The 15,867-nt window shown below is 43.4% G+C and overlaps 1 protein-coding gene across 1 annotated transcript; it reads right to left on the reverse strand.

The window, feature by feature from the left end:
* Positions 1-3,294: 3,294 nt before the first annotated feature.
* EIF3F (eukaryotic translation initiation factor 3 subunit F) lies at positions 3,295-13,282 on the reverse strand. Its single transcript, XM_033148618.1, has 8 exons — positions 12,937-13,282; positions 10,393-10,463; positions 9,942-10,021; positions 8,335-8,472; positions 7,239-7,330; positions 4,986-5,122; positions 4,771-4,884; positions 3,295-3,545 (listed from the first exon to the last, which is right to left on the reverse strand). Exons 1-8 carry the CDS (start codon positions 13,265-13,267, stop codon positions 3,468-3,470), a joined length of 1,041 nt encoding a protein of 346 aa, XP_033004509.1. The 5' UTR covers positions 13,268-13,282; the 3' UTR covers positions 3,295-3,467.
* Between the last annotated feature and the right edge of the window lie 2,585 nt (positions 13,283-15,867).

The raw sequence follows: 15,867 nt of genomic DNA on the forward strand, positions 1-15,867 counted from the left end.
CAATAAATATTGGCTGAAAACACTGCAAAATGGAGAGGAAGAGGGTCCAAGACCTCTGCTTGTCTATTAATATATTTTGAAAAGTGATTTGTCCATCTGTTCTCCCTAAGTTTGGCAGTCTGTTGAGATATCACAACCAAACTCAGCACGAGAGTTCACAAGCTGGGAGTGGCAGACATTGCCGACGTTTGGACTCTGGACACCATTTTGAATCAAGATGGTGCACTGAAATGTAACTTTGGTGTGATCTCTTTGGCTTAGGTTCTGCCATCTTTCAAGATATCATCACCAAACTTGGGATGAGGGTTCCTGGAGTGGCTGCAGTAGTCTTTGTCAATGTTTGGAGTCTTGTTATCATTTTAAATCAAGATAGCAGACCAAAATGTGACCTTGACATGACACCACCTGCTTTTGGCATGACTCACATATCATACAATCCATTTAAAACTCACAGTATTTTTCAGTTTCTGAAATTTTCTGGGCAGCACCAAGCACTCCCCACTAGTATATTTACAAATAGTGAAAATGTTACAAGGACACCCTCTATCTCTAGTGCACTCTCGTCCAAAAGGAAACCAAAGCTGCATATGGTTGCCTTGAAACTTTTCACTGCTCATCATCATTACGATGCCAAAGTGCAAAAGAACATGCAGGCATAAAAAGATGGCTGAAAGCAAAACACACATAGGTGTCACTAGAGCTCACAACTCTAATGTGCTATATAAACAGTAATATTGCCAAAACCACAATATAGGTGCATTTTGTGATAAGGAACGAAACTAAGAGGTAACAACCAACCATATGTGAGAAAGGTCCCTTTCTTTCTCTCTCCTTTCCCCTATCCCACCTATCAAGACTGGTGGAAATTTGTAATCTCCTCCATATTTTTGTTCAACAATACATTTCCATTTGTAACATTGATGAAAGAGCTGCCCATTCCTGGCAAAGTTGTTCATAAATTTTAGTCGAGGGTAAGCTTGCAGTGTCTTGAGAGTAAGAAGGGGCTCTGTAGCCTTGCTAACTGGTAGAATGCCAAAAGGCTGCTGATTGAGAAGACAACTGTCAAGGCAAGCATTTAGTATTAATGAGTTGAGTGGGGCAGGTGATAGGCAGAAACTGCAGTTCTTTCATTCATTCATCTTGTGAACAACCTCAGAAGTGAGATATACCTTTGCTTCTTCCCTTCTGTTTTTTTCCTGCCAAGCCCACAATATATGCTGATAGAGGACAGACTAGTAACAATGGCATATTTTTACAAGCATCACAAATGAGACTACAGATGCTACCATCTCAGGTTTCTCAAGGGCCATTGTGTCACTACCATTAGCACAAATCATGGGTTGCCTCCACCACCATTTGACAGCCCAAGCAAAAAAAATAAATAAATCCCAGTACATACAAGGGCAGCAGAACATCTAGAGGTGTATCCAAGTTTAAAGGGCTGCCCAAGCAAAGTGACCACTGGTGGGGCCCCTCCTCTATCAACAGGCTCTCTCCAACTAACCTGGCTAAGCTGTGCTGGGTATAGCCATCTTTTTAATTTCCCATAATTCCCTTACGTGGCACTAGATCAGGGGCACTGTTTGTAATTAAAAGGTTGGCTATCCAACCAAATGACACTTCTTGGAATATCAGACTGAAAGTTGAATTTAGTGGACAAGGGCAGGAATTGGCAAAGGTGCTGGGATCCTGGCACCCGCCCAAGGACATCAGGTCTGAACAGTGGTGCTGAGACCATCACAGGCAATGGGAAGTGCTATTCACATCCTCAGGTTGAAGTACAGTTTGCTACCCTGACTTGACTTTGCAACTGGAACACACAGTTTGGGCAGGCTTGCATGCATTTACTTCATCTGTTTTGGGGGTTGCAGTTAATAATAATCAGAAATGCTACTGTTGAGCGCAAGTCTGCAATGGGCAAAATGGCTGACCAAGTCAGGATCTTTGAAAATGCTGGTGCTTCCCTTTTATGTGCATTAAACTACATTTAAAAGGTTCGAATCCCTCTCTGATGAGTCCTCACGAAGACATCACAGCAGGGATATTTTCCGCAAATGTAGAGATGAAGTGTGGTTGTTCTTGTATTTGGGATTTAAAATCACAAAGGATATTATTTTTCGACTTCATCCTTAGGATAGCAATAGGAGAGCTTTGTTGCCCAAAAGGTTCTCTAAAATGAGAAATTTCGGACCACACATTCCAATCAATCTGTTGACTATTGCCCATCACAGATTAAGCTAGCAACAGTGTAAGTGTTTTTTAAAGCATAATCTAGGAAGATCAAATTGATCTAGAAAGTCCTAAATGATTATGTTCCAACAGATTGTGCCCTTCCATGATAAATTATAAGTATAGGCATACAGAGAGGCTTTCAAATGTTGCTTTGTGTAGCCCCAAGGTGAGGAACTCTGGTGCACTCCATATGTTGTTGGGATTCCAACAACTATCAACCCAGCAACCATGGGAAGAGTGGGTGGGAATTGTAGTGCAACAACATCTGGAGGGCCAAAGGTTGTAATATTATATTTTCATATTACGTATGAGAAATAGCACAGCTGTAGAGACCTGATGAAAGTGAAGGCTTCAACAAGCTTGGCAACAGTGACTGTCAGAGAAACAATTGGAATGCATTTTAGAGAGACTATAGTTAATCATGAGATACACAACCAAGTATCATATGCCTCTTGGCAGGATAGCTTCCTGTAACAGAGGCTGACACATGTGCTTTATATAGAAAAACTGGGACTTTAAACAATGGCTCCTTGCCATGGTTTAGCATCAATTGAACACTGTTCTGAACAAGTCTACTTCCAATAAACTCTTGTTGCTGTTTGGCTGGAATCTCATCTGTACCCCTGATTCCAAGAATACTGAACTCTTAGAGTGTCTTGGGGCAGAAGCCTCTAGGCCAAGGAAAAGTCAGCCAACATCTGCCACTCCATTAGATTCTCAAAATTCTTCACTATATTTTATGGTTTCTTCCCCCACTCCAAGGACTTTTGAAGCCCAAGCAGTTTGGGTAGTGCTGAAAGAACTTTGGCCATTTAGTGGAAAGGTTTCAAAGATCAGCAATATGTTACATGGTTTGTTTTTGAAATGTTATTGCAGTATTAGGTTGTTCTTTCTCTGCGCTGAGGTGCTGAGGTTAAGAACAGATTTGTAAAAAAAAATGTATTAAAAAGAATGGGATTTTGCTTGGTTGGCTATTAAGAACTAAACATAAATGGGCGAGACTCAGCAGCTTGGGAGTTGCTATCTTATTTTTAATTATTATCTTCCTCTTTGTGATCCTGGTTTTTTTTGGGGGGGGTGGTTCTTCGAGAGTTGGAAAGAGGGGCCAGGATAAAGTTGACAGTTTAGTTAGCAGTCATTTCAAAAGTTATAGTCCAATTATAAGAACTGAATGACAAGGTTACAACTCCATAGTTTTCTTCACCTTCTCCTCTATTAAGATGGTTAGGAGTTAATTACAGGTTTAGGATTTTTTCATTGAGTGCGATCTGTGACTGTGTGAGATTTGCCAAGTAAGTCACCATCAGCAGGTCCTGAAAAGAAGAAAGGAGCATGCATAAGATTAGACAGAAAACAGTCGTATAAAATAAGAATCTGTTAATTTGCAGGAGCATATTTATACTTGGGTCCACCTGGTTGTGCCAAGAGACTGCAGAGCCTCATAAGCTCCCAGTTCCAGATTGTTTAATGCCTTGCCAAACAGTTACATTATCGTGAAGCTTCGTACCAACGGGATTTAGTTCAGGAAGAGAGGTGCTCTACTTATTTTGACCTCATTCTCTGCAATATGGTACAGGAAGGGAAACCTTATTCTGCCTGAGGGCCACATTCCCTTATAAGCAACCTTCTGGGGGCCGCTTGCCAATGGTTGGTGTGGCCAGAAGCAAAAGTGGGCAGAGCAATAAATGAAACTCTTCTCTCTGTACAGTAGACTAATTCCAACCATACAAAAGCGAGAGGTTTCTACATGCACATGCTACATCTCTTCATACACAAACACACCCATCCAAACAAGCAAGACTAAGGACACATTCCAACCGGGCAAAAGGACTTGAAGAGAGCATGGTGCAGGGAGGTGTGTTGCCTGGGTAGCCAGGCCCCAATGTTCCAGACCCATTGTACACAAAGGCTGCACAGTTGTTGTGCCTCCGTTTTCCAGACAGGAAACCTGAACCAGAGGTAATCACCACTATCTTGAGTTATGCAGTCTGAACTGCTTGGCCACTGCCAATAATTTTACATGTCCAAGACTGCTGTGTGCAGTTGGGTAAACCAAGGCTCTGGTCAAGACCTAGGCTGTGACTGCAAAATGACACAGGAGCATTCAAGGGAGCTTGTGGGAAGGAGTTTATACATAGAACATACTGACTTGGCTACCATCCATTTATAAGCAACATGTGTATGCACACCCCCCACCCCAATGCTAACTTTGGAACTGGTCAGAGACCATATTTTTATCCAAATGGGCAGCTTTTCAGAATATGATCCAATACAACACAAGTTCTTGATTTGCAGGGAAATAAGCCTTCATAAAAGGGAGCCCATTCAAAGCCCCCTCTGGTTGTTCAGGAAGGTTGCTGCACCAGAGGTCTAAGGCAGCCTTGCAAGTCAGTACACACAAGAGGCGCTACTAGACCGAACACGAATCACCAGCTTACCCACCTATACATCTATATCTTAGCCAATTGCGGCACACTGCTTGCATGGAGGAAGCTTCCAAGCAAGTGATGCTATTACAAGCCAGCTCTTCGGACTTACGTTGATATTGCTGTTCAACATTGTCTCAAAGTCCTCTGGTGAAATCTTCGGAACCTGGGTGATGAGGTCCATCAGGAAGCGGCCAACAGTGTTGTCAGCAGTCACCTTACCAGACTAGATATGAAGACAGGCAATGTTAACAAGTCATTCAAAATAAATGTGCACACAAACAAGGGTGCATTTATTTTCTGGCCAGACCACAACACCATCCTCACCAGCACATCTTCGGCATACTGCAGCACCGTGCTCAGGGTATCCTGAATCCGAGCAGAAGCAGCTCCCACTTGCTGAAGGTCACTGGATAAACTGATCACTCGATTTGGACTGAAGCAAGTCTTCATGATGAGATCAACTGAGGACACAGGGTGTGGGAATGACTGTTAGAGCAGCATTTGCGGCCCCTGCCAATTCCAGAAATTGAGCCTAAAAAACATGTACCGTAGCAATAATGGTGCTTCACTGCTCATATGCAGCCTTCTGAATCCATTGCCACACCCTTTCTAGTGGGAATTCAACAACTACTATTTGATGCTACTGCTTCATCTCTTTCCCCTGGCCATTGCATGGTTAGTTATTCAGCTGAAAGCTTCCTGTTAGCCAAGTTACCCTGCAAGTCCCTCCTCCTACCTGCTTTGCCTCACAATGTGGCAAACATATATCTAGGACCTGAGCTGAAGGAAGGGGGTTGCAGGGGCAAAAAGCAATCAATTGGAGATTAAGGCCCCTCATTCTACCCACCAGATTCAAGCTATGCACCCACTGCCTTTTTGCAGCTGTTGGGCAGCAATCCAGGTTACCAGACCTTGGTCAGCCACCGAAAACCCAGCTGGACCCAAATATTTATATGGTACCTAAGCACTGAGCAGCAGACAGCTATCATTGTGCCCTCACTGCTGCTGGGAAAAGTCAGAACCATCCTACTGCCCAAGAGGAGGTTCTCCAACCCCTGGAACAAAATCATGTGGTAGTGGTAGGCTGTTTTCCCACATGGCCATTGCCGAACTTTGAAAGAGCAGCAACTGGAAAACAATACCTTTCCCACAGCCTTATTTCTGAAAAAGAATCTTACATTTATTGTGGGTTCGTTTTTATTTTTTACTGTAAGCTGCCTTGGAGGCCTACTGACAGGCAGAAAGGCAGGATATATATAGTTTAAAATAAAATTTTAATATGAGCTAAATAAATGTCAGTTCATTCAAGAAAATGTATTAGTTGATCAGCTGGTAATTAAACTTAGTTGGTCTCTAAGGTGCTACTGGAAGGATTTTTTTATTTTTTATTTTGTTTTGACTATGGCAGACCAACACGGCTACCTACTTGTAACTACTCTACAGGTACATCATTCAGCTCCAGCCTTACAAAAGAGTGTTGGTAACTGAATCCTCCGTCTTTTGTTCTAAATCACCCACAGCAAACCACCCCCACCCCAACTACTTGGAAGTACAGTGGTACCTCTAGTTACGAACTTAATTCGTTCCGGAGGTCCGTTCTTAACCTGAAACTGTTCTTAACTAGAGGCGTGCTTTCACTAATGGGGGGCCTCTTGCTGCCGCTGGCACACAACTTCTGTTCTCATCCTGGGGCAGTTATCAACTCGAGGTAACTCTTCCAGGTTAGCGGAGTTTGTAACCTGAAGCGTTTGTAAACTGAGGCATTTGCAACTCGAGGTACCACTGTAGAGAGAGCATGCACAGAGGCAGCGGCGATAATATGCGGAGGCAACACAAAGGAGTGCTATGAATGCTGGAAGACACAATTATAGTCAGGTTGGCGGCAGAATAAACAGGTATGTGCATTTGATAACTACTCGCCCCAGGCAAACCAGATGGCTGCTGTGGATTAAATAAAATCCCAGTCTTCCAACCTAAGGGTCAGCATCACCCACAGGAATGAGTGGCAACTATTTCACTTATACAGGGAGCAGCAAAGGGGTGATCACAGGGATACCTCTGGTATGGACACAAGCCCCACTCCTTATCCCTAGTAAGATCAGCATCAGGCATTAAGTGGCAGGTTAGGCCACTCTCAAATGCCTTATTACTTTATCCCATACAACACTGTCAAGCCAACCTCTACTTGTCTGTCTAGACCAGGGGTAGGCAACCTAAGGCCCGGATGCGGCCCAATCGCCTTCTAAATCCGGCCTGCGGATGGTCCAGGAATCAGCGTGTTTTTACATGAGTAGAATGTGTGCTTTTATTTAAAATGCATCTCTGGGTTATTTGTGGGGCACAGGAATTCATTCATTCCCCCCCCCCAAAAAAATATAGTCTGGTCCATCATATGGTCTGAGGGACAGTGGACCGGCCCACAGCTGAAAAAGGTTGCTGACCTTTGGTCTAGACCCATTTCTTGGTCACACTAGAGAGCAGCACCAAATAATGAGGGAAACTTGGGAGGACAGGTACACACTACTTTAATTACTCAAAGACATTTATCAAGTATCAAACAAGTACAAGAATACTTACCACCTATCCGTTCTGTGTCGTAGTAAGTATACTTCACTGTGAGCGGAGTGAACATTACTCCCATAGTCTTACCAGGGACTCCCATTGCAGTACTAGAGGAAAAATAATTTTCTTAGCACAAACAAGGGCTCAGAGGAAGCTTTATAGCACCCAAGGAGGTGGTTACACTAGGAGGTCTCACTGGCTTGATTCATATGGCATGGCAGGACAATCTATGGCTTACCGAGATGGTGCAAATGTGTGGTGTTTTGGAGGAGCTCACAACCACTTGGCTCTTCCCAGGTCATTTTTCTTCCCACACTACACCAGACTATGCCTAAATTTGCCTTAGGATGTCATCTGAACCCAGAATCATGGTTAAGCTCCCTCTTCACTAAGCATCAGCCAACGCCAAGAACAAACCTTGGTTTCACAGCTCAGAGTTAGTGAAAGGAGAGTTTAACTATGAATCCTACTTTGGGCAACGCAATAAGCCAAACTTTGGCAAGAACTGCAAATATACAAATAGTACTTCTGAATGCTCCGGTGGACAAATACCTGATTAAAAAGCAAGGAAACAGAAGAAAGCACAAATGAGAACATTAACACCTGTTCTCATCCCATCCCTTCTCCATACATAGTATGTGAAGGACCATATCTCTACAACAAATGCTTTCATCCACACAATTGGGATCCTTAAAAGCAGGATGAAGATTTTTTCCCCTCCTTCCTCTGTAATGCCCATTGAAACATTCTCCAAATCCTTTGTTAATTTGAAACTTACAGTCAGGAGCCCTAGAATGTTCTCATAAATTGAATGTCCTTGGGTATATGAGACAGACAGTGCCTTCTCCATGGTAGCGACTAAATAAGGGAGAGTCTCCCAGGCACGTTCCACTGGGCTCAGTCTTTCTGTTTATAGATATGCTTTGAAAACATTTTATTTCAAATAGTCATACTTATTTGATGGTCTATTGCATTTAGATTTTCGTTTTTGCTATTTTATTGTCTTGCTTGTTTTTGAAAGGCTATTTTTGTAAAACACCAGATTTCTAGTTAAAAGGAACAAAGATGGAGACAGAACAAGTGCAGTACACAAAGGTTGTTTTGTAAATACCTGATATAGGCCTTAATGCTCATGCGCCCATTTTGTAGACTGGTGTCCACCGTGAGGTGAATTGGATTGTGTGCTTCTCGACTGTAATATTCGTGAATCAAGACGGAGTGTTCTGTGATGTCATGCCCTGTTGCATACCTTCAAAAACATAATTAAAACTAATTAATACCAGCACACAATGAACCCCATTCATTCAACACAGACCTTTTAGACATAGATGAGATATGCCAGTGAGATATATTCAACAATGCTAATTCAGATGTAGATACATCCATAAATCATTCTTGTGCTGTCCTCTGAAGTATGTTAAAGAAATATATTATAACTTTGTTTGGAGGCAAAAGATTCCTGCATTGCAGGGGGCTGGACTAGATTACCATTGTGACCTCTTTTAGCTTTACAATTCTATGATTCATTGATAAACTAGTTGCATCACAAAATAAATACTAGGAAAAAAGATAGCAAGAGAATTGCCAGTACCTCCGCTGGGAAAGTACAAGGCGGGTGCAATCAGAAACTGCACTTACGGTAGTTAAAATAAACCAGAATCAAATGTTTGATTGTCATTTGTTTTAACTAACTACAGTTAGAACTAGCCACAGTTCTCAGAGTCTGGATAAAATAGAGAACTGTGGTTAATCTAAAAGTGAAAGCAGATAAGCTTGTAATATCCTCTTGGTTGTGCAGAGAGGAAAAGTAGCAGGGAGGTATATGCTTCTGAGGCTCACAAAACACTCATTCATTTAATCAAAGCCCACGGTTTGTCATTTTGTCTGAACCAGGCCCTTACACAGTGAACATATGTTATAGGTATGGGGAGACTGGCACATCCAACATTCATAAGTAATGTAGCCACATGATACTCCAGCCATTTAACCAATTCGTCTACACGGAACAAGATGTTCCTCTCCTCCAACTAAATGGGCAGTCAGTTATTTACTGCAGTCACTGAAGTCTCTTGTTGGGTACAAAAATATACTTTTGAAATGTTTTTGTGCTGACTGTAAGCCATCATGGGGGGACGACGACTTTGGATTTTGAAAGATGGCATATAAATATTAACAAATACATATTTATTTAATGTGTTTATAGAAGAAGGAGAAGAGTTTGGATTTGATATCCCACTTTATCACTACCCAAAGGAGTCTCAAAGCGGCTAACATTCTCCTTTCCCTTCCTCCCCCACAACAAACACTCTGTGATGTGAGTGGGGCTGAGAGACTTCAAAGAAGTGTGACTAGCCCAAGGTCACCCAGCAGCTGCATGTGGAGGAGCGGAGACGAGAACCCAGTTCACCATATTATGAGTCTACTGCTCTTAACCACTACACCACACCTTTCTCCCAAGCAGGGACTTGGCAGCAGTGCTTTTTTTTTTAAAAAAATGATCAGATAAGACACTTCAACATAGAACTAATCAAAGTCACGAAATTGCTGTAGTCCTACCATTTTTAGGTAAGTCACAATTTATTTTACTTTCTCTGGCATGAGTTATGGAACACAGGATTAAACACACTTTTGCCCCTGCATAACTTGCACTGTACATCAACAATTTTAAAAGTCCATTAATGCTGTTCTGTTTTTGTAACAAGAAGAATGGCAACCTACCATCCCAGAATAATCTCACTGGGAGAAACTTTCTTGTGCAGTTCATACATATTCTTGGCAAATTCCATGTCAACTGCCACCTAGAAGAAAGTAAGAGAATCTGTAGCAGTGAGTCTCATCTATTGCAATGGTAGCAACTCTCCAAGGCCTGAAGCGGTCTTCCCTGCCTTGTTAACTAAGTTATTGTGATGGTAGATGCTGGGGATTAAACCTGGAACTCTGCATGCACAAAACCTGCTCTCTACAAATGGTCTTATATTTTCCCTGCCTTCATTTCAAACAATCATCAGGTTATCCAATTTCCAAGAAATTATGCTGCACTAGAGTCACAGGGATTTTAAAACCCAGAATTCTCTAATCTAGCTATCAACTATTTCAACACCACACTGGGCTTAGCTCTGAGTGGCCAGTACATGACGTAATACAGCATGGGGAGGAAGCAGGTACTCACCTCATCTTCTGACTCATTGTGAGGCACTGAGAAGCAGTTGGTGACTTCTACTGAATGCTTGTCAATGGTGCCTGCAAAATTAAGGACAACATGTTTCCGTGAGAGAAAGCCTTTCTAACCAAGGCCCCAGGATCATGTAATGAGAGATTTTGTAATTAAGGTATAAGACAAGGATGAGCGATTGTCAGCTGCTGTGCTGGTCTCAGCTCATGAAGCCTTGCAATTCCAGAATGTTGTCAACTGTGCCTGTGAAATTAAGAGAGATGTTTCCATGAGAAAGCATCAGCCAGATCCCTGCCATGGGCCTCTCCAGTTTTGTTGGGAGCTAGAGGGAGAGGTAAAAGTGCTGGAGGGTAGAGGGAGGAAACCAAGATTAATAGGCAAAATGCCTTCTTTATGCTGAAGAGTCTCTGATGTAATCCAATTGCAAAGTGTTGTGGGTCTGTCGGGAGAAAGAAACCAAAATTTAGGATGCTGGAGGGAGAAGCAAGGGGCTTGTTTTTTTTAGGGGTGTTGCTGCTGTGGAGTATCAAAGCATTTGATGTACTCAAAATGCAAAGTGCTTTCCCTTTTATTGCTTTCTCTCGGAGGGAGGATGAAGTTGACAGTGTCACCAACATAATGTAACCCCTGACATCTTACAGCTGGTGGATTGCAGCCCTTGACAGAAGGTTTCCCACCCTTGGCACAGAACCTAGGAGAAGCCTGACCAAAAGAAGCAGAAGATTCAGGTTTGCTAAGTAAGTATGTTGGAATTAGAAACGTTCACCCAGCTTTCTTCTCCAGCTTCAGTTTCTTTCAGTATCTATTAAAGAATGCTTTTTATTGTGGCCATAATTTACACTAGCCCATGGGATCACTTTTCAGTATAAGGCCTGAGTATTTTGACCTGGTGCAAAAAAAAAGAGCTCCCTGTTCCTTCAATAAACTATTTAGAAAAGTACAATGCATCAGGTGCACTTTTCCTTGCCTTTTATGACAAGCTATCCTCTTCCAAAATCGCCTCTTCTACGTAAATTCATAGAATCACAGAATTGTAGAGTTGGAAGGTATCCTGGGGATCATCTAGTCCAACTCCCAGCAATGCAGGAATATGCAGCTGTCTCATAAGGGGATCAAACCTGCAACCTTGATGTTATTTAAAGCACATTTAGTTCTCCACTGCATTTGGGCATCCTAGGGCTGAGACATGTGACCATGCAAGAGGTAGCACAGCCTAGCAGCTTGACCTACAAATCCCTAAGTTCCTGGTTTGCCTTGTCTCTTTGCCATAAAGTCATAAATTCAACACCCATCTGCAATATGGGAATAATCATACCCACTTGCCTGAAAAACTGGTTGAGATACCAGTGAGTGAAGTGTTCTGAGAGCCACTACAGTTGACGTGAACAGAACAGGGAGATCTGGCTTCCAAATTCCTTGCTCAGCCACTGCAGGTGGGCTGCCTTTGAGGCTACTTCACAGGAATGATCCTGCACACCAGCCAAACATTGACAGAGGAAGCAGGAACAAAATGCAATAAATAATGCACCATTACAAAACGGGAGCGGCGGAGCAGCAAAGCTGCCATGTGACCTCGGCTACAAGGCATGAAGCCCAGATTCAAATTTCACCTCTGCCTGTCAAATACATTTGGAAAACTTTAAGAGGAGGAATGGGACCCTATGACCCTCCACTTACTGTTAGGCAAGAGATGATGGGAGCTAGAGCCCACCAATGTCTGGAGAGGCCAAAAGCTCCCCCATCCCTGTCTTTAAACTGCAATCCATGCAGTTTCATCCCCTGGTGTGTGGGTAACCCTGCAAAGCAGTCTAAACTAAGCACCACATAAATGCTGCCAAGCAGCTGCTTTTAGCATTTTAGCTTCTTGCTTGTACATTTTCAATGCATGGTAGCTTTTCCCCGGTTGTATCTTTTTGTAACATGCTTTGAGGGTTTGGGTTGTTGTTGTTTACAAATGATGTATAAACTTCATGAAATAAAAAAGCATAAAAATATTAACTAGCATAGCTACATTTTCATTAGTATGGTGATGACTAGCTGGTTTTACATCTTGATTTTATTCCGTGAACTGCCCTGAGAACCCTGGATATAGGGCAGTATATAAATTTAATAAATAGTAATAATAATTTTGAGTTTGATTGACGACCAAGCGGTTTATATATTTTATGGGATAAAAACAAAGGAAGCATAAAGTTATTAACTGGCAGAGCTACATTTAAATGAGTACACAGATGACTGACTTCCAAGTTCCACGTTTGTGTTTCAACACCCAAGCGGTGTATACATTTTACGAAATAAAACTCAACTACGAACTAAAACGTAACTATGCCAGTTAATTAATTTATTGCTTCCGTTTCATAAAACCTATACACCAGTCGGTTATAAAACAAAAGCAAGCCAGCGAAACTCCAAGCCGATTATTACCAGCCTAGCGACGAGTGCAAGGTAGGTAAAGAACGAAAGGCGGGCTTCTGAGCATGTGCAGAGTTCCGGCCACGAGGAAAAGCGGCGGTTGGGACGGAAGGGTGTGGTTGGCCTTACCGAGCAGCGTCCCGATGACCCGGGCGGCCCCCTCGTTCCGCCGCTCGAAGCTGTCCACGATGGAAGCGAGCACCACCGGGTGGATCCGGACCGCGCGGCCGCCGGGGAAAGGCGCCGCCAGAGCCGGCGGCGGGGCAGGGGCCGGAGTCGGGGCCGGCGCCTGGGCGGCCTGAAGGGGAACCGGAGCGGGAGCCGCGGGAGGCGCTGACGAAACGGCGGCGGCGGCGGTGATGGAGGCAGCTGCGGGCGGGGAAGCAGCTGCGGGAGGAGGAGGCGGCGGCGGCGAGGGCGTCGCGGCGCTCTGAGGGGAATTCGCTGCTACGGCCGCCATCTTGTCGGCGAAAGGGACCCGTGGAAGCTGCTCCTCCGCGCTGATAGGCTGAGCCGAGGCTACGGAGGAGTCACGTGCTCCGCCCTCTTCCCGAGGAGGCGCGTCACGCCTCCCATCCCCCGCTACGCTTTGGTTGCCGCCACCATAGACTATAAACAAGCAGAGTGACGCGTTCAACCCGAGTGCCGTGGAGATTCCTAGCTCCCTTTTCACTTTCTCCTTCCTCCTCTCTTCAAGGTGCCCATAGAGGAGCAATGGAGAGTTTTCAGCTTGCTTGTTGTTGCATGGCGGCGAGTGTGTCATCTTCCATCCCACCAAAAATAATAGAATTGTAGAGTTGGAAGGGACTAGTCCAACTATCCTTATAATGTTGGAAGCCTTTGACCAATGTGGGGCTCGAACCTACGACCCTGAAGATTAAAAATCTCATGCTCTAGCGATTGAGCTACCCAGTGTTAAATAGGTACTGGTCCTTCCCTGCCAAATTGTACTAGTTGTGGATATTTGATTTCTTGTGGGATGAGGAGAGCTTTAAAAAGGGTTTTGTTTTTGTTTGTTTTTTTGAAAATAAATAAATAAAATAAAATACCAATACAGTCCAGTTACAGTGCTGGTGGGTGGACTGCACTTAAGGTAGCTTACAACAATCCTGTAACATGCACTAATGATATAGCACAGGGGTAGGCAACCTAAGGTCCGGGGGCAGGATGTGGCCCAATTGCCTTCTAAATCCAGCCCGCAGTCTGGGAATCGGCGTGTTTTTACATGAGTAGAATGTGTCCTTTTATTTAAAATGCATCTCCAGGTTATTTGTGGGGCATAGGAATTTGTTCATTTCCCCCCCAAAAATATAGTCCAGCTCACCACATGGTCTGAGGGATGGTGGACTGGCCCACGACTGAAAAAGGTTGCTGACCCCTAATATAGCAGTTGTAAGTGGCACTGAAGGCATATATATTCTTACTTCAGTGCCCTGCAACTTAGAACAGCATTATTATACCCATCACCATAGCTGTCAACCTTTTCCTTTTTTTGCAGGAAATTCCCTTATAGCGTTGGGAAACAGCAGGGAGGGTTGACAGCTATGTGCCATCACACATGGGTATAATGACAATTATGTTGATACATGACAACCCTGCAGTGTAGTCCAATATTATCTGGTCATCTACCACAGGTGTTTTTTTAAGGGTATTTTTTTACATAAATACACTTGGGGCAGAAAGGATACGTTTTCCTTACACTGGGAAAATATACAAGGCTGTTTTGGTTCTAAAGGATTTTCCAGGTGATGCTTCACATTTTCTAGGAAAGCCTTGTTATCTTGGATGGTTTTGTTATAATTTGTTTATCATTTTTCTGTTTTAAGGAGGTGTGGGTGGGTGGGTGTTTTCTCCATTACTTTCAGTATGTCCATATAGAACAGCAAGTATTTTTTTTATCAGAAGCATAGAATTGTAGAGTTGGAAGGCATCCCAAGGGTCATCTAATCTAACCTCATGCAATGCTGGAATCTCAACTAAAGCATCCCTAACAGATGGCTATCCAATCTCTGTTTTAAAACCTCCAAGGAAGGAGAGTCCACCTCCTTCAGAGGGAGTCTGTTCCACTGTCAATGAGCTCTTATCGTCACAAAATTCATCCTGATGTTTAGTCGGAATCTCCTTTCTTGTAACTTGAAGCCATTGGGTTCAGGTCCTACCCTCTGGAGTAGGAGAAAACAAGCCTGCTCCATCCTCCATCTCACCCAACTGCTTAATTACATTCATCGGTAACATAAGCTGAAAATGGGTTGCACTCTTATTGGAACACAAATGCGAAAGACCTTGAGGAACACAACACAGGGACACCCAAATCAGAAAACCCAAGTCTTTTCTGCAGGAGGATCTCTTAGTATTCTGTAAGTACTGCTCTTGCACACAATCATGTGAAGACAGAATCAGACCTTTAGCTCTACTATAGACATGATGAATGTCTGCTCAGTTGAGAAGTGAGTCTTGAGGCTAGGGAATCACACTGTTGCAGGCCACCCCAATCTCTGCCAAGCCGTGTGAGATTCCAGGGGTCTTGAAACTTAACCAGGGTTTGTGTTGCCTTTGGAAAAATGAGGCACAGTGGAGACTGTAGTGTCTTTAAGATATATGGTTTTATTTATACATATATATACGCTGGAGTCTACAGTGGAAATTGTTCAGAGCAGTGGTTCCCAATTAGCTAATTACAGAGGACCCCTTATTTTTCAAAAGTCAAGCCATGGACCACTGACTTTTGAAAATTTTGATAACTCTATGGTAGTTACCTCTGCAAAGCAATTTTTTGAACAAAATGTGGGGTAGTTTCTAATAAGCAAAGGATATTAGGTATACTAAAAAACAGACTAGGGCTGAGCGGTATCTGGTTTTTAACATTGTGATATATCAGCAGCTAAACATCACAATATTCCAATATATCATGATGTCTGAAATTGGAGATCGGGTGTGGGGATGAGGGAAGGAGCAACCATAGAGATTGGATGGGGGGGGGAGGAGAGGAAGCGGAGTCACCTCCACCGCATGGGGATGGTAGGTGCATCAAGGTGCCGTCAGTGGGGCAGCTAGCAGTGG

This window comes from Lacerta agilis, chromosome 5 (genome assembly GCF_009819535.1).
Source record: "Lacerta agilis isolate rLacAgi1 chromosome 5, rLacAgi1.pri, whole genome shotgun sequence".
NCBI lineage: Eukaryota > Metazoa > Chordata > Lepidosauria > Squamata > Lacertidae > Lacerta > Lacerta agilis.

Excerpts from the sequence above, each read along its gene's own strand:
- EIF3F (XM_033148618.1), bottom strand. The coding sequence starts at position 13,267 with ATGGCGGCCGTAGCAGCGAATTCCCCTCAGAGCGCCGCGACGCCCTCG. Across the intron at positions 10,022-10,392 it reads ACAATGAGTCAGAAGATGAG|GTGGCAGTTGACATGGAATT; the intron begins GTGAGTACCTGC and ends ACTTTCTTCTAG. Across the intron at positions 8,473-9,941 it reads AGTGAGATTATTCTGGGATG|GTATGCAACAGGGCATGACA; the intron begins GTAGGTTGCCAT and ends ATGTTTTTGAAG.